This window comes from Eleutherodactylus coqui, chromosome 4 (assembly GCF_035609145.1).
Source record: "Eleutherodactylus coqui strain aEleCoq1 chromosome 4, aEleCoq1.hap1, whole genome shotgun sequence".
NCBI classification, from domain to species: domain Eukaryota; kingdom Metazoa; phylum Chordata; class Amphibia; order Anura; family Eleutherodactylidae; genus Eleutherodactylus; species Eleutherodactylus coqui.
This window is the reverse complement of record NC_089840.1, coordinates 77,816,521-77,844,514: the sequence shown is the minus strand read 5'-3', so window position 1 is coordinate 77,844,514 and position 27,994 is coordinate 77,816,521. Positions and strand designations below refer to the sequence as shown.

Below are 27,994 nucleotides of genomic sequence, written 5' to 3'. Positions count from 1 at the left end.
CACAACCAAGATGGCTGTCGCCCCTTCACCTGAGGGTCATGTGCTGCGTCCCGTCTAGCCAGTTCACTCCGCACTCTATGACCACCGGGCGGAAGACTGAGCGCCTGCCTGCGTTTCTGGGTCTTGCCCGAAGTGTCTAGCCGCGGACATGGCGGCGGTTCGGGGACTGCGGGTGTCGGTTAAATCGGGACTTGGAAGCACTAGCGAACCAGAGCCTATGGAAGTGGAGGAGGGCGAGGTGGAGGCCGCGCCGGACGCAGCGCCGGATGCCGCGCCGGACAAGAGTCCTTCTCGGGAAGTGGTATCGGTACGTGCGGTGCTGGGCTCCGGGACCGGGCCGGTTACTTGCTGATTAGGTTATGATGGACTGTGTGTACGTGACAGGCAGGATGAGCGGCTGATTATCAGCTGCCCCGGGTCACCATGGAGAGGAGCTGCCATTCATTACAGTGTACAGGAGACTGTGTACAGCAGGCCGGAGCTGGAGACCGGGGACAGCGCCATCAGGGGGCAGACGTGGGTAATAGCAGGCTTCGTATTGGGGACAGCAGTGGGACCAGGCAGCAGATGTGTATAATAATGGGCTTCCTACCGGAACAGCGCCATCAGGGGGCAGATATGTATAATAATGGGCTTCATACCAGGGATGGCGCCATCGGGGACAGACATGTGTAATAGCAGGCTTCATACTGGTGGTAGCGCCATCAGGGGGCAGATTTGTACAATAATAGGCTTCCTACTGGGGACAGCGCCATCAGGGGGCAGATTTGTATAATAATGGGCTTCCTATTGGGGATGGCGCCATCAGGGGGCAGATATGTACAATAATGGGCTTCCTACAGGGGACGGCGCCATCAGGCGGCAGATTTGTATAATAATGAGCTTCCTACCAGGGACAGCGCCATCAGGGGGCAGATATGTACAATAATGGGCTTCCTACCATTGACGGCGCCATCAGGGGGCAGATATGTATAATGGCCTTCATACCGGGGATGGCGCCATCAGGGGGCAGATATGCATAATAATGGGCTTCATACCGGGGATGGCGCCATCAGGGGGCAGATATGTATAATAATGGGCTTCATACCAGGGATGGCGCCATCAGGGGGCAGATATGTATAATAATGGGCTTCATACCAGGGATGGCGCCATCAGGGGGCAAGTATGTACAATAATGGGCTTCATACCGGGGATGGCGCCATCAGGGGGCAGATATGTATAATAATGGACTTCCTACAGGGGTCAGCGCCATCAGGGGGCAGATTTGTATAATAATGGGCTTCCTATTGGGGACAGCGCCATCAGGGGGCAGATATGTACAATAATGGACTTCCTACAGGGGTCAGCGCCATCAGGGGGCAGATTTGTATAATAATGGGCTTCCTATTGGGGACAGCGCCATCAGGCAGCAGATTTGTATAATAATGGGCTTCCTACAGGGGACAGCGCCATCAGGGGGCAGATTTGTATAATAATGAGCTTCCTACAGGGGACAGCGCCATCAGGGGGCAGATATGTACAATAATGGGTTTCCTACCAGGTACAGGGGGCAGATATGTACAATAATGGGTTTCCTACCAGGTACAGCGCCATCAGGGGGCAGATATGTACAATAATTGGCTTCCTATTGGGGATGGCGCCATCAAGGGGAAGATATGTATAATAATGAGCTTCCTACTGGGGGCGGTGCCATCGTGTTCTGTAGCGCCATACATGTGGTTGTTTTTATAGGGAAAACCTGAATTAATAGGGTTGTCTGGTTGATGGACTACTTTCTTTTTTGGACCACAAGTGTGTTTAAACTAACGGGAGGGGGGGGGGGGGGTACTTACCTGTTCTCTCCCCCCAGTGTTGGGAGGAGAGGACTTTATTTTGGAAAGACTATCACGTGACTGCTGCCATATCCCTGGCACCATGGCTGCCATATCCCTGGCACCATGGCTGCCATATCCCTGGCACCATGGCTGCCATATCCCTGGCACCATGGCTGCCAGCATTGCAGCCTCTGATTGGCCGCAGCGGTCAGGTGGCATCCTTTCTAAGATGATGAGAACCGCGTGGCTGCGGCGCTGGTAAGTGCCTCTGGTTCTATTGTTTAACACATTGGAGGCTATATTTGGAAAATTATTTGGTAGCTGGGTAACCCCATTAATAGATAGGGCACCCCTCTTTAGGACTCCATCTCTATCCTATAGACAGTGGCTATAAAGAGTCTCTAGAGGACTCAGCACATCAGTTAAATGTACCTTCACATGTAGTGGAAATGTGTGTCGATTTTCCGTACCAGAAAATCCAAGAAGAGATAGCATGGGCTGTGAGACAACTGCCAAAGAAGAAAGCCCCAAGAATTGATAGGATACCTGTGGAGTTTCTGAAGCCAATACCAGTCAGTACCCTTTATAGCCTTCTGCCAACAGATCTGGTCCACTGTAAATGGCCAAAGGATTGGACAAGATCAGTATTCATCCCACTACCAAAGAAAGGTGATGCCCAAGATGGCTCCAACTATGGCACAAGAGCACCGATCTCCAACGCCAATAAGATCCTATTGGCCTATCTTATTCAAAAGCGGTTGCAGCAGGGCATTGATCGGCAACTGCCTGATGTCCAAGCTGGTTTTAGGAAGGAGAGAGGTACTAGAGATCACATCGCCAACATCAGATGGAAGACCTGCGAATATCAGAAAAATCTATACATGTTTCATTGACTACAGCAAGGCTTGCGACTGCAATCAGAAAGGACAAGTTCTGGGCGGCTCTGCATGACTTGGTGTCTCTGTTCACTTGATCAAGCTTATCAGATCAATCTAGAAGCAATGGTGACAGACTGGTTCAGGATTGGCAAGGGTATGAGACAGGGCTGCATATTGTCCCCAATTCTCTTCAACCTTTATGCCGAGGTGATTAGGAGGAAACTAGACTTGGACTCGCCCAACATTGGAGTAAAGATCGGAGGACGAAGCATCAACAACTTGAGATATGCGGATGATACGACTACTGGCTGAAAGAGAGGAGGACCTGATAAACAGGATTGTGGAAGTTAAGGAAGAAAGTCAAAAAATGTGGCTGCACCTAAACATCGAGAAAACAAAGATCACGACAACAGCAGTTAATGGAAGCTTAAAATTACCAACGAAGAAATTGAATCGGTTCTAGAATTCATCTTCCTTTAATCAAAAATCAACCGCGATGGTAAATCCACCTCAGAAATCAAACGTATGATTTCATTGGGCCGCTCTGCAATGGTTGGCATGAATAAGATCTGGAAGAGCAAAGATATCACTGGAACCACTAAAAGCAGACTAGTTGGAGCCATCGTCTTTCCTACGATGATGTATGGCTCCGAGAGTTGGACACCAAGAAAGAGATGGAGAATCGATGAATTCGAAATATGGTTGTGATGGTGGAAAGTATTTAGAATATCATGGACAGCCGGGGTAGCAAACCGAGAAGTGCTGCATCACATCAAACCAGGGACATCGCTAGAAGCTGAAGTCGCTAGACTGCGACTCACTTTGGCCACGTCATGCGTGCAAACTCGCTAGAGAAGTCAATGATGTTGGGAAGGACCATTGGAACCAGAGGAAAGGTCCGACAAAGAATACGCTGGCCCAACACCATCAGAATGGGTACCAATATGTGCATCAGTCAGTTAAAGGAAGCCGTGCTTGATAGGGAAGCATGGAGAATGTCCGCCTATAAAGTCACCGAGAGTTGGACACCACTAAATGGATAGATTGATGATCTACGCTTCACATCATCTTTGTAAGTGCCATGCGATGTCTTTAAGGCCCCATTGAAAACAATTGGTGATGCGTTTCGAGGAACACGAAAAAATAGGACCTGCAGCAATTTTAACTTTTTCTTTTTTATGTTGCAGCTCTGCTGTGATGAAAACCATCACTCGTGTGTATGACTCCATACAAAAGAATAGAGCTCATGCTCGCGCGTCTCGCAATGCACAAAACTGGCGCGGGTTTTAAAACTGGGCTGTGTGAATGTAGCCTAAGGCTGTTATTACACGAGCGCTAGCGGCTGCTGCTAGGGCTTGTGTTTTCCCAACTATTGCCGGGCTGCACCATCAAGGAAAGCTGCAGCCTGGTAACCAGCTCTGTTACATGCCATCAACCTTCGTGTAATAGCGTGAATTACCATATTGCGCTTGCAGGTGAAGCCTAGCGATCATCAGGAAAAATGCAAACATTGGTGCAATAGCCCTAAGGCTGCTGGTAAACACATTCTAACAGCTGCCACTTGCGCTTGCGTTTCCCAACAATTGCCGGGCTGAACCTGCAATACATCGTGGCAATCCAAATACATTGATTTTCGCTGTTAGACCCACTAGCGGTTTTCATTGCGTATAATATGCAAGTAAAAAAGAACGCAGTATGGTCTATTTTACCGTATATTACCTGCGATAGAGCCCTATTGTTCTCTATCAGTGGGTACTAAATGCCATATGTACACCATTAAATTGTTTGCTGTAGTAGTAACAACCTGCAGTAAAGAGTAAAGTCCAACACTTCCCTAAGGCCCTCTTCACATGAGCGTGTTTGCACACACCTGAGTGCTGCATATTCCCCAAATGAAGATTTTTTTTTATTTATTTTTTTGTGCGCGTCGGCGTATTTTATTGTACTTTTTATATTTAGAAGGTTTTAATTGAAAGCCGAGTTTAACAGTTTTTCGCAATTGGACACAATAACGGTCTGTAATGACACTTTCCACATTGACTCTTCTATTGTAGCCCAAGAACAGCTTCTCTTAAATCTAATGAAGTTTAACAAAACCCGTGTTGTTTCTTCTGATTATTTCCGTCTTGTCTATTCCGTACGGGTTAAATGGTACCAGTGAATGAACCTATTTAAAGGGGTTCTGTCAGCAAAATAAAAAAAATGTATACGCCCTGCATCCCCGGACAGTCTAACCTGTGGAAAGAAAAGAGTTAAAAAAACAAGGTAAACTCACCTACTCCCTTTTGTATTTCTTTTTGCCCTTGTTTAGCTGGCACATCAGGGGTCATATCCCAGCGGCTCCTACGCGCTCACGCCGTCCAGGCTGCGTCTAACCTCTGACGTCCTTGGAGAGTCCATAGTGAGTGCGCAAGCGCGCCGGGAAGGGGGACGCATACGCACTCGCCATCGACTCTCCGAGGACTTCAGAGGTTAGACGCGGCCAGGCCAATCAGTGGGCGACACGCCACTTGTGATGCGTCGGCCACTGACTCGGGCAGCAGTACTTGCCGTCAGGCAGTGGTCGGAGCAGTGGCAGACCTGGCACTTTGCCAGCTTCTGCACTGCGATAACAAAGGCTGCCGGAGGGACATCAGGAGAGCAGCAGGTTCCAGGTGAACGGTCCGGTAAGGCACAGGTGAGTATACTTTTTTTGCTGACGGAACCCCTTTAAGTATAGGAGACAACACCTGATAATTTTTTACTAAACTCCTTATAAAGGAACAAGAGAATGAAATAGTAAGGCAAGGGGGTAGAGAAAGAAAAGGGGAGGAGAGAGAAAGTTAGTAAAGAATTAGGGGAGGAAGGGGGAAAAAAAAGGGTGAAGGATAAGAGAAGTAGATATGGCGTACCCATCGGAAACAGCCCATGTACCTCGCCCAGCACAGCCCCTGTATGCATTGAAACTGTTTAATAACCAATCGGCGAAAGAGGGCAAGCCTCTAAAGTCAGTCCAGATTGACCATGTGGAGAGTCCTCATCTTGATCCGGGCATCTAAGCTCTCCATGTATTTTAGGTGATCCAAAGCCTCTACCCATGTAACTATTGGGTAAGCTGTACTTTGTTCCCAGAATCTGGGGATAACCTGTCTCCTGGCCATTACAAAGTGGCGTAAAGTCCCTTTTTGGATCCAGAGATCGGTCCCGGGAACATAGACAGCAGTGCTATCTCTGGGGCGGTGTCTATCAAAGATTTACGCAATTTGTTTTAGAATTCGGCAATATCTTGCCACAGCGGATATATAAGTGAACGTTCCCACCATTCAACCCGATGATGCTGAGCATCTCCAACACTGATCTATTATTGACTGGTAAACTTTATGGATTTTGATGGGACTTCTGGACCATTGTTGTGGGTTTTTTTTGTTTGTTTTTTTATGATTAAGCTCTCTGTTGCAATCTGTTAGATATTGAATTCTTATGAGTTAACCCCTTAGTGACAAAGCTTTTTTTCATTTTTCCAATTTTGTCCCCCCCTCCCCCTTTTAAAAAAATCGTAACTCCTTTATTTATCCATCGACGTCGCTGTATGAGGGCTTGTTTTTTTTATAGGACGAGTTGTATTTTTCAATGGGGCTATTTAATGTACCATATACATTAAATAATACTTCTAAGTCAAGAGAAATGGAAAAAAATGAAATTCCGCCATCTTTCGGTGCGTCTTGTTTCTACGGCGCACAAACTGCAACAAAAATGACATAACTTTATTCTATGGGTCAGTATCACTTACTACGATACCAAACTTATATAGTTTTTTTTGTTGTTGTTTTTGTCTTTTTTTTGCGGTACTACCTGTAATTTTTTCGAAGATATTTAATTTTTTTAAATGTATTTTCTGCCACCATCTTCTGCACGCAATAACTTCTTTATTTTTCTGTCGACCTAGTTCTGCGAGGGCTCATTTTTTTGCAGGAGGTCCTGTAGTTTGCCTTGGTGGTACCATTTTAGAAGACATATGACTTTTTGATTGCTTCTTATTGCATTTCTTGGAGACAGAGTGACCAAAAAAAGCGCGTTTCTGGCGTTCTTTATTTTTTTATTTTTTTCTGGCTAGGTTTATCGTGCGCGGTAAATAATGCGATACTTTGCTAGATCGTACTTTTATGAACGTGGCGATACCAAATATGTTTCTTTGTTTTATTATATAGATTCTATGATTATAAATATGGAAGAAAGGTTGTGTTTGGTTTTTTTGTTTTGTTTGGTTGTTTTTTTTTACTTTTTAGTCCTTTTATTTTTTTTTTTTAGTAAAACATTATTGTTGTTGTTTTTACTTTTTTTTTTTTTTCCAAGTCCCCACAGGAGATAACAACATGCGATTCTTTGATCACTTCTGCAGTATAGCATTACATCATACTGCGATCGGGCAGGCAGACTATCAAGCTCCCAGCTGCCGTGACACCCGCACCGCTCCCTGCGATCTCATCCCACCTCCAAACATCATTCGGGGGATTTAAATGCCGCTGTCAGAATTGACAGTGGCATTTAAAGTGTTAACTGCTCCTATCAACCACGCGGCTAATCAGAGTTGTTGCCGCCGGGTCTCGGCTGTAATAGGGGTTAAAAACTGTTTTATACTAAATGTATTGGAGCTTGCGGCTTGGTGGAAGGCTTTGGATGGGAGCATAGTATGATTACATCAAGTACTTTAGCCTCTTGTTTAAAAGGTAGCCGGATATCTGAGATAAATGCTGCTTCAACATTTTAGTTTTTTTTTTTTTGTTTTTTTTAGTGGAAAGTGGTCACTTTGGATGACCTGTGATCTAGGTTTATACACCTGTGTACCTGATGATGTAGCCTGTGTTGCTGTGTCCCACCATGTGACTTAGATATAATTCACAAAGTCGACGTCTATCATATTAGCAATTGATTAAAAAAATTATACTTTGGCAGACGGTTTCAATAGAGACTTTTTGGCTCAAACCAATGGTGCTCCTATGGGCTCGAAATTCTCCCCTTTGACAAATCTGTTCATGGCGTGGTGGGAGGAGCAAATGATCTGATGTGATACGGACGCTACATCGACGACCTCTTACTTGTTTGCGGTTTTGATATAGCCTCCAGCCACAGTAATGGAATGGACATTTTTTTTTTTAGATCTATCAATGATCCATTTATCAAATTTACTGGCAAAGTAAATAATGAGTATTTTTTATTTTTTTTTGTGGACATCAAACTAAGAAGTGATGCATCAGTAGGTAACGTTTTTACTACCCTTTTCTGCAAACCAAACACAGGTAAGTCCGTTTTTTTACATCTGCGTTGGAACTTGTGGCCGGAGGTTACTTCACAGACTTGGCTGAAAATACTGCATGCCGCGGTTTTTCCTCCGTCCAAGAGCCGGGCGGAAAGCAGACAAACCCTATTATAGTCAATGGGTTCCGTCCAGAGGCGGAGCCTTTTGGCCGCAGGGCTTCCCCTTTCCTGCTCCCCACAAGAAAGTGGAATCCCCAATATTGAAGGAAAGCTTCTGTGCCGGTCGGTCATGTTCTTGCAATTTTTTAGTATATTCAGAGCTTTGCTGTTATTTCACCACATACTTTCACGGTGTGAGAGGGCCTCTATTTCTGAATCTGTCTCCATGCAGCACATTACATTTTAAGGATGTGGTTTTGGCCGTATTGTTCTGTGTTCTTCACATGTGCGTCATCCAATGGGTACTTTTTTAATCTGAAGCCTATTTTTGTTTTTAGGGCAGTACTAGGAGATATGAAAATAAAGCTGGAGCTTTTATCACGGGAATTGATGTCACTTCTAAGGTAAGTGCAGAAAGCGATTTCTGACTTAATACATGTACTCCCTCTCCAGGGGATAAATATCATGTTGTTTAGGGGCCGACTGCTGAGAATCACAGCGATCCTGAGAGCGGCCAACCCCGAATGCTATGTGAATGGAGTGTCGGTACACATCGGTGACCACCGCTACATTCACTTCTGTGGCAGTAGATTGCTTTCTCTCCACCCCATAGAAGTGAATGGAGAGGTCGTCACTGGTGTTCTTGGGATTGCTGGGAGCACCTTATCATCGGTGGATAAATATCTTAAAACTTATTTCCTTCCTTTCGTAAATGGATTATGCTGCAGTCATGAGTTCATAGATATTCTGTGTTGGTTAGTATCATTGCCACATAAATAGCGAGTTGGGTGCACTAATGAGGAACTTGGGACCTTTTATTCTATATTGTACCAAGACAACAGATTACCTACAATAACCAGGTTAGAAAATCCCAGTCGGTGTCATTGCTGCTGCTTTGTCATAATGGCTTGTGATGTATCACTGATGTGGTGACATCTACATTCAACAGTAATGTGCCACCACACATCCGTATGTCACTTCAATGGGTTGGGAACAATGTTGAAGAACAGACGATAACTGGCAAAATTAAAAATGACTTTTTTTTTTCCTTTAAGATCCATAAAAAGTTTATTAAACATTTTAGAATTCCTCTTTAACATGGCCAGAATGCAGACTAACACCCGCATTTATTTTTTTAATGCACTTTCCTATAGATGCTGAGGGAGCCCAGGATGTCATTCCAGTGTGGCGCACTGTGGTGATACAGGGCAATCCACTGCTTTGCCAGTAGGCGTTGTATTCCCGTATGGTGACATCCTTGGTATCAGTTCATATGTACAGACTGTTAGCAGTCACGCCTCTCCTAATCTGGGCTGGGTGGCTGCATACTACCAGGGACTATGGTCATTGAGCCTGCCCTGCAGTTTATCAGATGGTGCATATCTCTTTAACATCTATGTTCAACTCTGTCTGCACCAGTTGGCACTTCCAACTGTGTCCCTACCACATTTTCTTTGCCTAGTAGAAATGGTCTGCGACCGCCTCCTCTTGGAAGTATGGAACTGGTTGCTTTTAGTCATGGGCTGTTTCAGACCCTCAAACTTGGAAGAAAGCCCATCTCAAGTCCCTTTTACACAGCAGTATTTTGGTCAGTACTTTGTATCAGGCTGCTTTCGGACAAGTGTATTAAGGGTTCATCCTTGCGCTCGTATCACAGATGAGTGTCCTACTTGACCGAGGGTCTACGGACTTGAGCTCATAGTATTAGACCCCTATGATGCTGTGAGTTTGGGTCAGTAGATCTGTGGTCCGGCAGGGATACTTATCAATAATATGGACCCAAAAAAGTACCTGCATTGCTCTTTTCTGAAAGCGGCCTCAATATTTGTAAACTAAAACCAGAAATGGGTCCAAAACACAGAAGGGGTGAAAATCCTTAGGCTGGGTTCACATGGGGCGGAATTGCCGTGGAAATACCGACAGCAATTTTTATCCCAGGATAAAGCAGCAAAGTGGACGAGATTTCCACGCCGTTGAAAAGCCGTTGTGCCAAAGCCACGCTGAAACTGACATGCCGCGTGGAATTTAAAGCCACGACATGTCAGTTACATCGCCGTCTCTGCTGCGGCCTCTCTATGGGGAGAGACGGACGTAGCGGAATGCAGATGGCGAAGCCGCTTCAAAACCCGTGCCGACCTGTATGCGTTTTGAAGCTGCATTTCTGTCGCGGAAATCTCGCAGTATTTCTGTGCGGTCCTTCCACGAGATTCCACTGGATTTACGCCTTACACTATTTACATTCTGTTCCTGAATCTGTTTTACAAGTGCTGTACTATCCAAAATGCAGAAGTGTGAATAAGGCTTTAGTGCTGAATATGGTCAGCTGGCATGAAGATCTGATTACCAGGGGCAGTCTTCTAGTTGCCACGGTAAACTAACAGTACGGTTTTGTCCATCTTCCTTTTTTAATTAATGCAGTATACTGTACTGTACGGTTATCTGCAGCAGTTTATTTTGATAGGCGCTTGTTTACTTTTTTGTAACACTGGCTAAGAATCGGCTTATGAAGACCAAAGATTGTAATTCCGATTGTTCATCCCCCTTGGCTGGCTATACATATAGTAATGTCTTGAAGTCACTGAGGCAGTGGGAGCTTAATATTTAAATTTGCCCTTCACAGATAAGAACCCTTTCCAATCCAATTTTGGCTTCAGGGTTTCCTAAAAGGCTTTGTCTTTTTGATGTTATAAGACGGTGTCATCTGCTGGCTAAAGCCTGTGTGCGCGCCAGAGAGGCTCAGACAGTGGATTGGCTGGCAATAGACAGTAAGAAAACCCTGTTGGACATCTTCTGACATGTGAGCTGTACAAGCTTCAATCAGAATGTAGGAAGACGTCAGTGGATTAGAAAGGGTTAAAACTTAACCTTTATTAATTTACAACTAAAACCTAAGGGCCATCCATAAATAGACAAAACAGACAGTCAGTAGGTATCCCCAAGACAGTAGCCAAGGTTGCAAAGATTGACCCTCTGCAATGCCCACTCATTGGTCAATATATTGAGCCAGGCTATAGGAGTCTCCTGATACCATAAACTCTCCAGGAGGTAAGATTATACTCCTAATACAATGCCCAGTCCAAATAGTGCCAAATGTACCAACGGGCACTATAAAGTGATGATTAGATGCATCAACAGAATGGAATCATACCTGATGTATTTAGTATAGTAAAAAAATAGGGATCAGTCTCTGCAACCCACACATTCATCCGTCTTATTCCTGCCAGTTAACTGAGTACCTAGTTGAGCCAGTCGAGGAAGAGACTCCCCATATTAAAGTAATATTTCAAGACTTAAGTGCAACTTGAAGCAACAGCTCTTTTGTATAGAATCTGATAAAACGGGTTTTTTTTGTAAAGAATTTCATAAATAACGCAAGAGGTTCGACGCATTTCAGTCAGACACCTAACTTCATCAGGAATCAAATAGGTCTTGAGAATAATATTAACAGTACCCTGCCATTACCTAAGATCAACTATTGATGCACGAGGATCTACTATAGGGCAACTCGGCCGATATTAAGATAACTGCCACTACTAAGCTGTTATTAAACTAGATCTCAGGATATAACAATCTATACTGGAATAACCTAGAGGCCCAATCACCCCTGATAACTAACTGAGGCCCAGAGCCCAATCCTCCCAAGCCTGGCAAAATAATAAATGCAAAGTAGAGAAGTGGCAGCAAGGACAGCCCTAATGGTAGACGGCCTGCTGTATGATACTGCTAAGAACACTATAGTAACTCCAATCCAGTATCTGCTCTTGTCCGACATTGAGATTTCCCTGCATAGTTCTGATGTCGGGCGAGGTCCGACACAAGTTTCTAACACTATGCAGGATAGAGCTCTGATGTCAGAGGCTGTTCTGCATGTGTATTACACTATGCAGGACAGAGCTCCAAACATATGCTATACACAATGTATGCAGCTACAGTGCCATAGAGAGGCATTCTATATTAGAAAAATTAGAAATGAATAGTCCTGTATAAATGTATGTAATATTAATATACTACATTATTATTACAGGATTATTACAATTTAGCTTCCTAACATGAAACACTCATAATTTGCATTTCATTAAAAAAAAATTGCTAATCCTCATGATGGGTCATTTTTTTTGTATTTTTGTTGAGTAATTCCAAGGAATCCACAATGCGCTCCTCCCCCCCCCCCCCCCCCCCCCCCCAAATAAATAAGAGCTGGGGAGTGTGGATTGGAAAGGGTTAAGGACAAGCAGTAATCACCTGATTCATACTATAAAAGTTATTCCGGTGGTTGAGTTACTCAGGTCTCTTAGAAACTGTTCCACAACAAATGACTATAGATGAACGTGAAGTAGTCCGTCCTTGACTGGGGAACAGATGATATTCTCTGGTGGTAAATATAGTTGATAATAAACCATGCCAGGAATTCTTGGAAAATTCACCCATTTTGGATTTTATAGACAAAAATAAATCACTAGTTAGTGTGATTTAGATATAGTCTTTAGTAGAATCAAATCAAGAATATTCTTTGTAAATACTTGCCGATCCTTTTTGCTGACTATAGACTTCAAGGAATTTTACATAATTGGTGTAAATTTGCCTATAGAAGAGCACTTACACTTGCCAACGTCTTAGGGCCCATTTAGACTCAACAATTCTCGCTCAAAATTCTCTCAAAGCAGTCTTTTGAGCGAGAATCGTTGCGTCTAAATGCACAGACATCGTGTAGTTTTTCTGCACAAGTCATTCCTCGCTCAATTCTAGTTTTCTTGAATTGAGCGATAGCCTGCACCACTGATAACAGTTTATCACAAACGGTAGCCCTGATAAAGATTCTTTTAGCTCGCGTCCCGCTGGTAGTTCATAGCGGGATGTGAGCTTTAAGCGCGGAGAACAATACAGCTGTTTACATTGGCGAGTGCAATATCTCTGCACTTGTGATTGTCACATGTGCGCTGTTCTGATAGCTTCCATTTGGAATCATGGGCGATTCTTAAACAAAATCGCCCAAAAATAGGATCTGTGAGAGAAAAATCACACATCTAATTGCACTCATTTAAAATAATGGGTTCTTTTCACGCGTGGTATCTCACAATACATAGAAATCGCATATGAAAATCGCCCTTTCTTGCCAGAAGCTTTTGGGTATACCTCCTGCCACTAGGAGGTGGTTACTAAGTAAAGAGTTAGTCCCTCTTCCCAGCTATACACCACCTACAGGCACTAAGCTAAATCAGTTTCAGCCTGGTGCCCGTAGGAGGCAGACCTCCTGCTCTTATTTATTTTTATATTTTTTTCCTCCCCTCTGGCTGGATTTGGGGTTGATCTAACTTCCCTGATCGTCCCCAGTAAGGAGTGTAAACAGTGCTGCATGAGACACACTGTAGCCCTCTACCAAGAAGGCAAAGTGGAACAGATTTAGCACTAACTGCTCTGTATCCTACCCGCAATGGGGTCACCTACGATTCCTGTCTGCTCTCCCCAAATTCTAGCAACCTCTCGCCACTAAGTTATGACTACTGAGGAGATGACCCTTCTGGTGCTCCGGGGTAGCCGGAGAGGATGAAGATGAGCTTTAGTTTGGCACTATCTCCCCTCTCTTACACACCTTTCGATGTCCCACACCTCATCCCCTTCCCTCAGCCATAGTCTAGGTTACTCCTGAGTCCTCTTCATGCTGTTAGTTACCATTCTCTTTTCCCTGCACAACCATTCCCCTCGCCAATTCAGCTTATGATCCTTTTCCCACTAGCCCAACTCCTATTCTCCTGCCACCACTCGGTGGGACTTCCCTTGCAAACTTGAGCCAGGCTGCGGAGTGGCAAGTGAATGCGGGGAGTATACCCTTTCGTGGATTGGCTCTTCTACTTCAGCCTCCAGCTTCTCAGCCTACAGAGGCCACAGTAGGAAGTGGGACCTCCGGTTGATGCACGTCTGGGGGGACAGGACTTTCTCTCTCATGTGGTAGGTCCTTGGCTACCTTCGATTCCGACCCAGGACCCTTCCTTGCAGCTAGCCTCTTCCAGCAGTGTCCCGGGGGGAACCAGAGCAGCGCTTCAGCAGTCATTTGCGGCTTGCTCAAGTTTCAGTTACCATCTACCTTGAGGGAATGCCATACTTGCATCTCATCTTCTTCTCTCGTGCACCTACACAGGAAGAGCCGCAGACAGGGATCGATGGCTACCCTTTTTTTTCCCAGACAGATTTGTCAGCGCATCTGTCTAGAGCAGGTCCTACTTCTCCCCAGCTCTTGCCCTCCCAAAGTATACTGGACCTGCCTTTGGCCCCCTTCTGCTATACTCCTATCAGCCTTAGGTGTATACTTTGGACATGGAATGTCTCTAACTGGGGGAAGCATAGATCTCTGCATATCTTGTTGCCATGCTTTTAATAAGGTGATTCTTTCACTCAGTACCCACGACCAGAGCCACTGGCCTCTCCTTTGAATTGGGCAGCCTTCCACTTTCTCGGCTTTGGTCCCCATCAAAATTAGCAGCAGTGCTAAGCCAACACTATTGTTCAATAACAACCGTCATCTCCTATCATCCCCCTTCCATTGGAGGAGTAATTGGAGACCCCACACCTTTCAAGTCTACATAATCCTGATGAACTGCATTTGCCTCGTCTCTCCTTTCAGTGCAGGAGTATGGTAGTGTTCTCATACTCTGGGTCATTCATGAATTACAACCGTGCACACTGTCGTTTTGTTGCTGGATGTACTGTAGCTATGAGGCCACTGTCTTATCAGCTCAAGACTTATGTGCATTACACCGCCCTCTGCAGTTATTGCAGCGAATACAAGTGTAAAACGGCCCCATTACCCTCCTCTTCAAGAGAGATCTTTATATTGTGCCCTTAGTCTGTATCTGACCTAATGCAGTAGCTTATATGGCAGTATCTGCTGTCTCCTCTCTCCTTTCTATGGAGCAGATATTGTAGATTCACTGCACTCGCTATCAATGGGGTGGCTGTATAGTGTAGTGGCTAATAATACTGTCCTTAACATGAATGCATATGTTACGGTAGGAAACGTCACTTCTTCATCTGAAGGTAGAAGGGCATTGCTGCTCTATGGGACATGTTTCAGCAACCGGTCCCACTACCTCTATCATATGACCAGTAACTGGATTACTACTAACCTCTACACTGAACACTATCGGTCACTTCATGATGAAGTTGCTGTGTTAATGCTGCAAGACATACCGTCTACTTTAGTCTCCAGATCCATCTGCCATCGGAGACAGACCGTTTTTGTGCTACCACCGTGTTTTCCCCCCCAAAAAATTTATTTTTGCCACAAACGAGGCACTAGTTCTTATTTTTGGGGATGTTTTATTATACATAGCAGGCTCGGTCTGTGTCCCTCCTGCTGCTCTCCGGAGCTCCGACATCGATTGGCCAATTCATAAATCCCACCTCCACAATGCGATGGCTGTGATTTGTTCTTCGACCGCTGCCCATTCAATCAATGCAGCACTTGATGAACCAATCACAGCCATCACATTGGTTCATCGAGCACTGCACTGATTGGTTCTCGAGTGCTGCCCAGCCAATCACACACACACACACACACACAAAAACACACAAACCGGGATCCTTACTATGACCTGTTTTTTACTTCATATTATTTATTTTCATTGGTTCTTTCCTACTGCTTATGTACTAACTTGGCTCAGTGCCTGTAGGTGAGGTATAGCTGGTAGGAGAGCCTAACTTTCTTAGCTTAGTGTCGCCTCCTAGTGGCAGGAGCTATACCCAAGCTTGTCTTGTGTCCCTCAAGAAGGGATTTTATAGTAATTAACAAAAAAAATCCCCTTTTTAAGTACACAGTTAGGGTATAGCCTAGCAGTATGCAGTAACGTTATCAAATTGGAATGCCCCACTTTAAATGCATTGCTCTATAAAGAGAACCCATGTAATTGTTACGAGGGTTATAAGTGCAGACGTTTATGTGGCGCACAATTGCTTTGCAGATTACCCCGAGGTATGTTATCGTTATGTAATATTATCCATAATGGTGATTAGGTTGGTGTGGTTGGGATCTTTGCTCCAAGAAGACATCTAATAAAAAGAAAAATTTGATCCTTTTTTTTTTTTTATTCTCTCAACAATTTCTTGTGATGTAAAACCTGTTTATTTCTTTGTAATGGCTAAAATTACTATTGATCTAAAAAAAAATTGCCAAGTTGAATGTGCAGACTGCCCGAAGCTGCTTCAGAAGAGTGATTTGCAATTTCTCTGTGGTTTCTTCTTTCAGGAAGCCATTGAAAAAAAGGAACAGAGAGCAAAGCGTTTCCACTTCCGTGCAGAGGTCAATGATAATCAGAGAGATGTTGTATTGGATCTCGAGATGATGAGAAAAGGTGAAGATTCTCTATAATCTGCTATAACTTGTACTACTATTATTTCCCTTCATTAGTTGCATGATTGTTCACCTAAGGTCGTAGTTGCATCACCGAAAGCGAGTTGCAGCCAAGATTCTTGGGTGCACCTTGCATCGCACAACCCATCTATGTTCTGTACGAGACACCGAACATCATATGCTCTATTCTTGGCAAAACGGAACCATCTCCCACTTTCCCATCTCCCCTCATATGAAAAAACTTTGAGCAATAATCACCCCGTGTAAATGGCCCATTAGTCACGTTCACTCCCCTGTATGCAGGTGTTTGGGTAACTCAATCCTGAGCAGGCAATCCTTAAGGAAATGATTATGGCTCCAGTATTTGTTGCTAAGCCAGGACTGAACATACTCCCGATGGCCTCATCTGACATTGTGTTGCTGTCCTCCTACACTCAGAGATCACTTATCGCTTTAACAGGTTTAAAGTCACATCTTGCAGAGAAGAAAAAAGTTTTATTGTCTCATGTTTTTCAGCAATCCCCAAAGTCCGTCTGGAAACCATTCACGTTAGTGGTGTGGATGAGATGAGCACACAGGATATATTTGCCTTCTTCAAACAGTATCCACCTGGCTACATTGAATGGCTGGATGATACATCATGTAAGTTGATACACATCCAAGACTGTTGAGCTCGTAATGTTGTCTTTATTGGGTTCCCCTTATGCAGGACGATTGTCGCTCCTCTGCTTTCGCACAGGAGCAATAACCGTTCAGTGAATGGAGGTGGAGCGGGCCAGAGATCTCTTCCAGCCGCTCGCCTCCATTCACAGTAAACGGGCAGTTCATGGATGAAGATTGCCTGCTTACACAGGCCGATCGTTGTTTTGTTGTTCAGTGTAGGCAGGCATAAAAAACAATGATAAGCAAATATTGATTAGTCGTTCGGTTGCTGGCAGTGTTCTACAATGAACGATTATCATTCAGATTTGCATGATTCAGCGTTTAAACTGAACAATAATCGTTCATTGTTAAAGGGCCCTTATCTATATTTCATTGATTAATACAAGTATTGTTCAAGGGCTCATGGTACGTTATCGCTAACAATTTCTGGGACCGGATTATCAGCAAGACATTTGAAAAAGGAGTATAGTGGGATTTTTTCCGTAATTGGTTTGGCTGCAATTGGAAATCCCACAGGCTTCGTCACTCAGCAGTAGCAGACTAATGAGCACACATCTGCCTTGTTATAAATTGATTACCTCTTGGGGGATGGATCACTACATAGCTAGAGAAATCTGCATTCAGCGTCTCAGCATTATGATGAGTTACTGGACACTCATTGCTATTAAGAGGCGATCTGTAATGTTGGAGAAATGTGTAGACAGCAGCGATCATGGCTAATAATGGGAGTTGCATCAGACAAACCCCTGGTGATCGGCTTTTATCGCCCCAGTGACTACATTTGAAAATGAGGGTTTGTTCTCTTATTTAACCACTTTCTGACTGTGTAACGTAAATATATGCTACGCAATCGCCACAGGAGTATAGAGTGGAATCAGGAGCGGAGTTCACTTATTACCCAGCAACTATTGACTGTTTTTGACAGCGACGATTGAAATTTGCTCCAGTCGTGGCCATTTAATTTTAGGATGTCTATGTCAAAGCTGTCCAAATAGTCAGCCACGGGGGGCCCTTTTGCTGCCAAAGCACCCCCCTAAAATGCAATCGTGGGATGCCAATGGGTTTTCACATAGCTCTGGGTCTAGTGCAGGTTCCAAGGGCTGCCATGCATGAATGGCATCATTGAAAGGTAATGTAATTGTAATGCAGTATATAGTACAAGAAAGTTAAAGTTCCCTGAGGGGACTAAAATAAAAATGTAGAAAGATAGTGTAATAAAGTTTTTTTTTTAAATATTTAATAAATTTAAAGCAAAAAAAAAAAATCTAAACAATAGAAAAAAAACATTTGGTATCAGTGTTTGTAAAAGTCCAAAGTACTAAAATATTGCACATGTAATTATGCCCCCCACCCCCACTTCAAAAAAAATGATGCAACTGCATTCTTTTCACCACGCACAATTTTTTTTTTTTTTTTTATTACATTACACAGTTTATTAAATGGTACTATTAAAACATACAACCCATCCAGTAAAAAACAAGCCGCCATGCAGCTACTTTTTGACAAAATAATTTAAAGAAGTTAATGCTCCTTTGGGGACTGTGCAACCGCCCTGCACGTGTCTGTCGGTATTGAAGGACAGCTAAGCCATTTATTACAGCTTTGCGGATGCACTGTGTTGAAGGCCTGTCTGTCGTCTCTTGGGCTAGAAGGGTCTTCCACCTCCCCCTGCATGTGCTATTTATACTCTATTGCTGTTGGTAGACAGATTGTTTTCACAGCATCATGGAGCCATAGTTCAGAATCCAGAGAATTGATACCGCTTAGTAAATTCTATATTTAAACCGTCTAATTGTCCTTGCTGGTTGAGTTTGGGTATGTTGATGATAATGCCTTTTGCTTTAGTGGTAATATGAATTTAAAACTTCTTGCTTTCAGGCAATGTCGTTTGGCTTGACGAGGTGACCGCAGCTCGGGCCTTGTTAAATTTGAGCAGTATGCCGACAGATATTAAGAGCAAGAAAAGTGAAGGTGGAGCTGCCAAGTCCAAAACCGGTAAACATCCTATTAGTTTCTGTTGCCAATTTTCCTTGATTTTCTTTTTTTTTTTTTACCCTTGTTATGTAATTGCTATGTGAAACAGGCCAGATTATCCATGGGTTAGGTGATTATGAATTTAGTCTGATTATAAAGGAACACTCAAGGCAAAACTGCCTAGTACAAGGCAGAGGGGAACCATGCAGGCCAGAACTTTTCCAGTGGCGCTCTGGGCTTGGCATAGTGTGTCGGTTTTGCTTTGAGCTTTTACTTAAGCTCCTTACAAAAGTGTTACACGAATCAATGTCTTTTTTATCTTTTAACATTTTTCTTTGGATTGTTCCAATTTGGACATCCACCTCTATATTAAGTAGGTCCCCTGATGACTAGCTGGTTGTTATTGCCAGGCAGACCACTTGGCACGTTACATATTCTAAAGCACCCATGGTTTTCTCTCCTAGACAGATACAATGACAGCTCTGGAGATGAGACAGAAGAAGGTGAAGTGGATGAAGATAATCAGAGTGATCCTGAAGAGGCGTCTGAAAAGAAGGTTTTGAGCAAGGTGTGAATTCATACACGCGTTTCCTTTTTTTATGGTAGTGCTCACACGAATAAAAGATATTAACCCTTTCCAATCCAGTTTGTAGCCTGGTTTTCCTAGGGGAGCTTACTCTTTTTCTGACGTTATACAATGCCCCATCTGCTGCTGGCTACAGCCAGTACTGCATGAGGTGACACGTTGGATAGGCTCGAACAGTAGAGAGGCTGGCAATATACAGTAAGAGAACCCCCGACGGATGTCTTCCAACATCAGAGCTGTACAGCCTTAAATCATAATGTCTTTAGATGTTAGACAGTGGATTGGAAAAAGTTAAAGTTTAAAAAACCCTTTTCCCGTATTTAATTAAACAAGACACATTTGGCGTTGCTGCATCCATAAACGTTGGACCAAAATAACATATTTATCCCAAACTGTTAATGTGGGCAAAAAAAGAAAATGTACAAATTGTCCGACAAGAAAACGTGTCCTCACACAACCCCGTTGTCCGAAACATTCAAGTTATGGTGATCAGAAAATTTAGCTAAATTTTATTTTCATATATATTATGTATAATCTTTTTTTTTTTTTTAACTTGAACTTGTAGTCATTTGTTCGCCTATAGTATAAGTATAGTGAATTTCTGCAGGTATGCTATTAAAACTGGCCACAAGCCGGTCTTGATGGGCAGAAATACACGGCAGCCCTGGGTTAACAGCCACAGGCAGCTTATTGGTGTGGTGGGGGTGTTGGCTGTATGGGGTTACTAGACTTGATTTCACATCATACTGTTGTGATCGGAAGTCAGCTGTCAAAGACAGCTGATATAGGTTCTATATGGAATCGGCTTGACTTCCAAGCCCTTGTCATATTAACACTGTGCACCTAGGACGTATATATACATCCTGGGGTGCTAATGGGTTAAAGGGATTAACTTTGAATGAAAAATTCTAATAGGCCAAGGTAGTAGTATAATAAGATTAAAAAAACAAAAAACTACTCTCTACCATTAAAGCCCCCCCCATACCCTCCCTGTAGGTCCACACCGCTCCAATCCCAGGAGAAGCTGCAGTGGTCACGTACCATTTAGTGGACACATAAGCGCTCAACCAGATTTCAGGATTGATAACGTCATGATCGGCACATGACTGCTTAAACCCTCTGATTGTCTCAGACAACCCTTAGCCAATCTGACTGTTGCAAAGGTTGTTTCTTGGAATGTTTCTCTTTTGTGACAATGTAGATAGACCTGTTTGTTTGTTTGTTTGTTTATTTATTTATTTTACCTCCTTTTTATACAGACGGATACTCTCTCCCAGGCAGAACAAGATTCTCTAATGGGAAATGACATTAGGCTCTCCATAAAAACATTCAAGGGGAACCAGCTACTTATGAGATTTGCTACCAGAGGTATACAGTCTGAACCTTCTGTGTATATTTATGATAAAACCATAATGCTTCATGTGACTAGCCATCGTCATGAGCTGCTGGAGTTGACTGTTATTGTGTAGTAAATAGAAATCATTTCAAACGGAGACCAAAGTTTCCACCTTTTGGACTCTGATTGCCTCATTAAAGTCAATGGTTCCATTTGAATTCTGCTTTCAGGTATTCAAACAGAACCCCCAACTAGAAAGCTCATTGGAGAACTTTCAATTAAACTTTTAACCAGTAAGGAACTGAATATCTGAAGGAACAGAATTGCAGCTTTTTTTGTCCTTTCATGTAATGTTCGTGCTTTACTAACACAGGTTCTGCATAAAAATTCTATTTCTACAATAATATAAGAGTTTCTACTTATTTGATGTTTTTGGCTTCTTAGATGATAAGAAAGAGCTGGGAGCAGCACGAAGAAGTCAATATTACATGAAGTATGGAAATCCAAACTATGGTGGCATGAAAGGAATCCTCAGCAACTCGTGGTATGTAATGTTTATGAAAAAGTGTTTCAAAGTGGGTGTACAGAGATGGACACGTTTCACTTTTATGACCTGTCAATGAATGCTTAGTGATTGAGAACTGAAAAAGCCATATTCTCTGGGATTGGTTGTCAGTCTGAAAACCTTGGCTTGAAAGCCCTTGTTTTGGCATTGGATTTAGTTCTCGACTGATCACTTGGTTAGACCTGTCTAATTGACACATCGTAAAAGTTTCAAAAGTCAAGTCCCTTTAATTCTAGTTTCACTTGCAATAGACATTGAGGTCAGTGTTACGCTTAAACAAAGACTCCAGACATGAAATCGTACCCATCAATCCCTAACCTGTTCCATATTAGAACAGTTCTTTTACTTGCAATAACTAACAAGTTTTTTTTAGAAGTGGGTGGTATTGCTCTTAGTAGGGATACGTTCGTATGAGCGCAAAACTCACACATTGCAAGATGCATAAAACTTGGGTGAATATGAACTCCATTCTTTTGAATGGAGTCATACACATGAGCAATGGTTTCCCTCACAGCGATGCAGTGAGGTAAAAAAAAAATCGCTGCATGTTCCATTTTCTTGCATTCCCTTGGAACGCATCGCCATTGTTTTCAATGGAGAAGACAAACAGATCACATTGCGTGCATTGTGATGTTTCCAATTGAAATCAATAGTAAACACTTGCTATTTCTGATGTGCGTGAAACAAGCGCCGAAGTATCGCAATTTCACAGAAGTGATGCAAGGTATTTTTGCATGAAAAACGCCTTGCATTGGTAGGTAAAAAGCGCGCTGATAAATGCAATATTGGGCTGGGTTTCAAGGCCCGATAACACGCTTGCCCGTGTTAGAGCAACAAAACAATTTTGCAGATATGATACCTTTTTAATAGTTAACAAAAATTAGACAATTATTGTTGAACAGCAAGCTTTCAAGACTACTTGGGTCTCTTAATTTGGCAGAAGTGGTTGGCAATAGCCATATACCATCTCGGGGAGCATCGTGTAGGAGATTTAGTGAAATGAAATACACAGGGCTAAGAAGAATTGCAATTGTCATCCACTGCATTCCAGGATTGTGACTCTGCCATGACCCAGGAACCTGCCACCTGATATTTTATTACTCAGACACGTAGAAGAGGCAGCATTGACATCAGACATCATGCAAATTCACATTGAAATTTGTGGTTTTCAACAGAATTTCCCTTTGTCAGCTCTTATTGCCATTAAGGAGAAATAGGTTTATGGGGATATAAAATAAGTTGCTGCTTTTAGTGGAGGTCGTCTAAGCCTGTGTGTTATACTTCTTTTATTAGTATAGTAAATTGATCAAAACTTTCTTTTATATGTAGGAAAAGGAGATACCATTCACGCCGTGTCCAAAGAGATGTAACTAAGAAGAGGACGTTTATTGGAGATGATGCACCTGCCTACCAGCACCTTCATTCAGGTAACAGAAGACATTAGAGTAAGTTAAGATCATAGATACTTTTAGTTTCTTAGAGGACAAGAAAGAGCTAGGAGCAGCACAAAGAAGTCAATATTACATGAAGTATGGAAATCCAAACTATGGATTTAAAACAAACAAAAAAGTGTATTTATTATACACAGCACAGAGTTGGCTACTTTTTAAAATACTACCAAAAAGGGTCAGCCCACACATACTACCTAAGTAAATAAATATATAATATACTCTATATTTATTTTACAGCGTTTGGCCATTTGGTAATCTTATTTGCTTTTTGCTGTTACACCGTAGCTACACCGTACAACAGTAGTAATTGAATTGTCTTGACCGTTTATTCCATGTGTGGTTTGAAAGCAGATTAAGGCTCTTTATTACTGCTTCTGTAGTCTAGATAAAAAGCATGCTAAATAGAAAATTACAGTGCAAAGTCTCCAAAAGATTTGAAATGTTTAGCTCCCTATCCAGACTAGATCTTCCATGGTAGTTCTTCAGTTCCACCAAGTTTTATGCAATCTGGCCATCTCTGAGAAGACCACTTAATGCAGTTTTTTTTTCCGATTGTCTCAGAGGTTTTACTGTATATATTTGATGCTCATGTATTTGTATCTATTTTGGTGCATCCCACCAAAATAATTGCACTTACCCGCAAGGTTGGGTGATAAATGATTGCTGCTTAGGACCCCTAAGGATTGCAATAGCGATGCACGCCAAGTGCCCTAGTAAATAGAGTGGTGGTGTGCAGACGGGACCACGACTCGATTCATTTGTCTATGAAGATAGTGCTTGGCTATCTCTCTGTTCCGAAGAAGTGAATAGAGTGGTGGTCATGCATTTTAGTGTATGCTTCAATATAGTTGGTGGCATTTGTAGGAGACGAGTGTTCTAGGCCCTCGGGCACTGTAGCTTAGCTCATGGGTTGAATATTTGCCTGATATGTAGGCCTGGTGAATGTTCCAGAGGAGCCTATAGAAGAAGAGGAGGAGGAAGAGGATATGGATGAGGATGACCGTGTTGTTGTAGAGTACAGAGATGAGCTTCAAGCTTTTAAAAGAGAGAGGGAGGGGGCAAGGCGTTCTGCAGCTAGCAACTCAGACTCTGATGAAATGGACTATGACCTGGAGTTGAAGATGATCTCCACTCCCTCCCCTAAAAAGAGCATGAAGATGACCATGTATGCTGATGAAGTAGAGTCCCAACTAAAAACGATCAGGTAAGAGCCTACTTGACATGTAAAATATTTAAGGGGTGGTGGTACAAATTAAGTAGTTGTCTTCAAGAAAGTAGACTAATAAAGAACGAGTTGGTTCAAAAATCTGAAGATGGGCCCTTTCTAAAGGAAGTCACTGTACAATCCAGGTAAGAATGCAGTTGGCTACAGCAGAGTACCTGAGATTATTGGAGTGTGTTAACCTAATGTAAGTTGTGAACTCTGACCCAATGTGGCTTCTGTAGAGTATAGAAAGGGGTGGGTCCAAAGTAAACTTCATATATAGTAAGTTATTTTGCAAATATTTACTGTAAATGTTCAAAACTAATGAACTTATGAATGCAACCAAATGAGTCACTGAAATCAGACAATATTGGTGTGTTCATGTGAAGTGTATATTTTCCTTTTCTCATTTTTTTAACTCATAAAGCAAAGTTGTTCCCCTTTTTAAATGTATTGTGTTCAGAGAATAAACCGGTCAACAGAATGTGAAAGATTTGTATAAAAGTCTATAGACATTTGATTCGCCTGTTGGGTTGTAAATTTCCATGGCTATTAAACAGTTAACCTCTTCCATTGATTTTCTGTACAGGAACTCGATGAGATCAGATTCTACTAGTAGTGTGAAAAACAGAATTGGAAGTAAAACCCATTCTGAGAAGCCAGCTGACATCCGGCTCTTACTGGAAGAGAAGAGACAGAGCGGTACAAGTAGACAGGCAGCCGGTGTCAAATCTGGTAAGGCTGTCTGAACAGGTTTTATAATAGTGGTGTTATATGTTCCAAACTGCTGCTAATAAATATACCCCTTAAGGACGCGGGTATTTTTTTTTCCTCTCCTCCTCCTAAATAATGCATCACTTTAATAGATGAGACTTTTATGGACACAGAGATACAAATATGTGTGAGTTTTTGTTAAACTTTTTTTATCATTATAAATATGGGAAAAGGTTTTTTTGTTGTTTTTTTTTAACTCTATTACCCTTTGTTAAGCCAGGCCACAGGCTTGGCTTGATGGGCAATCTGCAATGGCAGCTCTGGGAGCTTTCAGTAAGCCCTTGACTGCGATGGCAACCCCACAATCTTATCATTGGGGGTGATGAGGGCATTTAAATGCCACTATCAGAATTGATAGCGGCATTCAAAGGGTTACCAGCTGTGATCAGCGGGAGTGCTGATCATAGCTGTTGTGAGCGGGTGTCAACTGTAAGAAACATCTGACATCCACGTTGTATGGAGCGGGATCAACCCCCTTCGATACCCCTCCATACAAACCCCGAACCTCCATGATTTAACTGTATGTCATGGAGCGTTAAGAGGTTATCTGGTTGTAAAAAGAAAAAAAAGTGTTATATTTTGTACTGATGACTGTTGCAGCCAATCGGTGTTCACATGCCTTACTCCTGCCATCATGTCTCTCATTGCTAAGTGGTGATGCCAGTTGTTGGGACACGTGACCATTGTGGCCACTGACTGGCTGCAGTGGTCACATAGTGTCTGCATGTGAACAGAGACCGCGAGGGCCCCCAAGGCTGCATTGCTGGATCACAGGGACAACAGACCGGTGAGTATTGTTAGTCTCTAATTAAAAAAATGGGGAATATAATAAGCCGTTCTGGGCTGGGCACTTAGTCTGAATAGAACTAGATTTTCATGAGGGAGCGGGTGAATATAAAAATACATTACCTTGCTCCCCGTCACCCTCCCAAACACCACCCTAACTTTAGTTGTTAGTAGAATATTCGTGATACCGCTTAGACATGTATCAGCATTGGGGATTACTTGCTCATCAGGGGGGTCTCCCTGTGGAGACTCCAACTGATCCCAAAAACTTCATCCCTGTAATGAGGAGAATAAATGGAGCACTGGTCACGCAAGTGCGCTGTTGCTCCATTCATTCTTAAATGGGACAGTGCAGATAGCTGAGCAGCAGCAAGCGCTCGGGTATTTTCGTCAGCCCCACTGAAATGAATGCTCGGTCATCGCGCCAATCACTGTTACATGCAAGTGGGAGAAGCATCTCCACGGTGATGACTGCAGGTACACAGGAACCGCCAACTGATTAGAAAGTTATCCCCTGTCCTATAGATAACTTTACCAGAATTACAAGTTATCTGCTATTTAACATTTTGAGCAGAATTGTATTATTGAATTTCTGCTGGGTTCCCCTTTGCAGATGTGCGACAGAGGCTTGGAAAAAGACCACATTCACCTGAACCAAGGAAGATTTTGACTAAGAATCCAGAATCTCGCAGAGAACCCATTTCCGATGTCCATAGCCGACTTGGTATACCAAAACAAATGGAAGGGAAAGGACTGTACTCTGACAGCAAAGAGAAGAAAACTGGTAAGATGTTCACTGCTTATGCAGAAATCAAAAACAGATTGCCCCTCTTCACTGATCGGATTCTCCAATGCACTTCCTTTACTGCTAATAAGAGATGACCCTACAGAGGTTACCTGTTATGGATGCACATGGTATTTCATCGTTATCACTGTCTCCTAATGAATTGATCGCTTTAGTTCTGATTGCCACTTTAATGTATTCAGATTCAAATGGAGCTTCTATACAACCAAATCCTCTGCCTGCGCTGACCAGCAATGAGCATGTCTGTCAGAACTCATTTGTTCTGTCTACAGAGGCAGCTAATTGGCTAATGAATAATCGTTAATACGATCGTTCATACGCATACGGCTGTCATGGTCGCCTCCCTGTTTACATGTGAGGTGGTCAGCAGACCAGCAAGCATTTTTACGCTCACGTAAATCAGTCAGTGATTGGAGGAAGACTGCTCATTTATTGGCCAAAGTCTGTGTGCCAGGTGAAAATCTCTCTTCAGAGTCCCGTGCACGTGCCCTCCTATATTCTTCACTGTGGATTTAACTTTTTGCAGTGTAAGGCCGCCTGCAGACGGCCGGGTCGGATCCGGCTGCGAGAATTCTCGCAGCGGGACCCGATCCGAGCGTTTGCAGAGAGTAGCGCGGGCACTCACCTCTCCCGCAACTCCGGTGCTTTCATGTGCCGGCTGCCGGGCAGCCGGCGCATGCGCAGAGCGGGGCCAGCGGCCGGTGAGTGACGTTTCTGTGCGGGGCTCTGCAAATCCCCACACAGAAATAGAGCGTGCCGCGATTTCTTTGCCGCGCGAGATTTCGCGTGGCCAAATCGCGGCCGTCTGCATAGGATTGCGTTTGTTAACGCAATCTTATGGCAGCTTCCAGGGGCGGAAATTCAACGGGAAATCCTGCCGCGGAATTTCCGCCCGTCTGCAGGCGGCCTAAAGGTGAAATCTGGGTCCGAAAAAAGTCTAGTGCATCAGCATATTGCATGGAGTTAGCTTGAACCTTACTGTTTGTCATTATTGCAGGAGGCTTGTGGAATCGATTAGGCACAGCACCAAAAGACAAACTCAAAACTGTGAAGAAGGGACAGAAGGTTAGTTTAGCTCAAGAAGAAAACGACTCTGTGTTGCAGCAAGCCTGGGGGGCTTTAATCAAGGAGAAGGAGCAAATTCAGCAGAAGAAAAGCCGCCTGGACAACTTGCCTTCCTTACAGATCGAAATCAGCCGGGAGAGCAGTTCTGGCTCCGATACAGACTCATGATAATGACTTGTGGTGTTTTGGGACAATGGCTTCCTATAGCATGGCAGCAACTTGAAAATGCGCCGCTCCTGCCTTTCAAAAATTTTTATACTGAAGTTGAGATGCCAATAGTGGCAGCAGTGTTCTGGACAAGGCTCTACAAAATTGATGTCTCGGTGTACCCGAGGATTAAAGTGTATTGGTTTAA

At 43.3% G+C, this 27,994-nt stretch overlaps 1 protein-coding gene across 2 annotated transcripts; it reads left to right on the top strand.

Annotated features, from left to right (window-relative positions):
• NCBP3 (nuclear cap binding subunit 3) lies at positions 1-27,994 on the top strand. Of its 2 annotated transcripts, none has more exons than XM_066599710.1 (13): positions 1-307; positions 8,425-8,490; positions 16,326-16,431; positions 16,947-17,072; positions 18,972-19,088; positions 19,532-19,635; positions 20,913-21,021; positions 21,434-21,533; positions 22,884-22,981; positions 23,957-24,209; positions 24,799-24,944; positions 26,383-26,553; positions 27,572-27,994. In XM_066599710.1, exons 1-13 carry the CDS (start codon positions 149-151, stop codon positions 27,805-27,807), a joined length of 1,791 nt encoding a protein of 596 aa, XP_066455807.1. In that variant the 5' UTR covers positions 1-148; the 3' UTR covers positions 27,808-27,994. The 2 variants fall into 2 exon arrangements, with proteins under 2 accessions (XP_066455807.1, XP_066455806.1); XM_066599709.1 differs by having other exon boundaries at positions 23,939-24,209.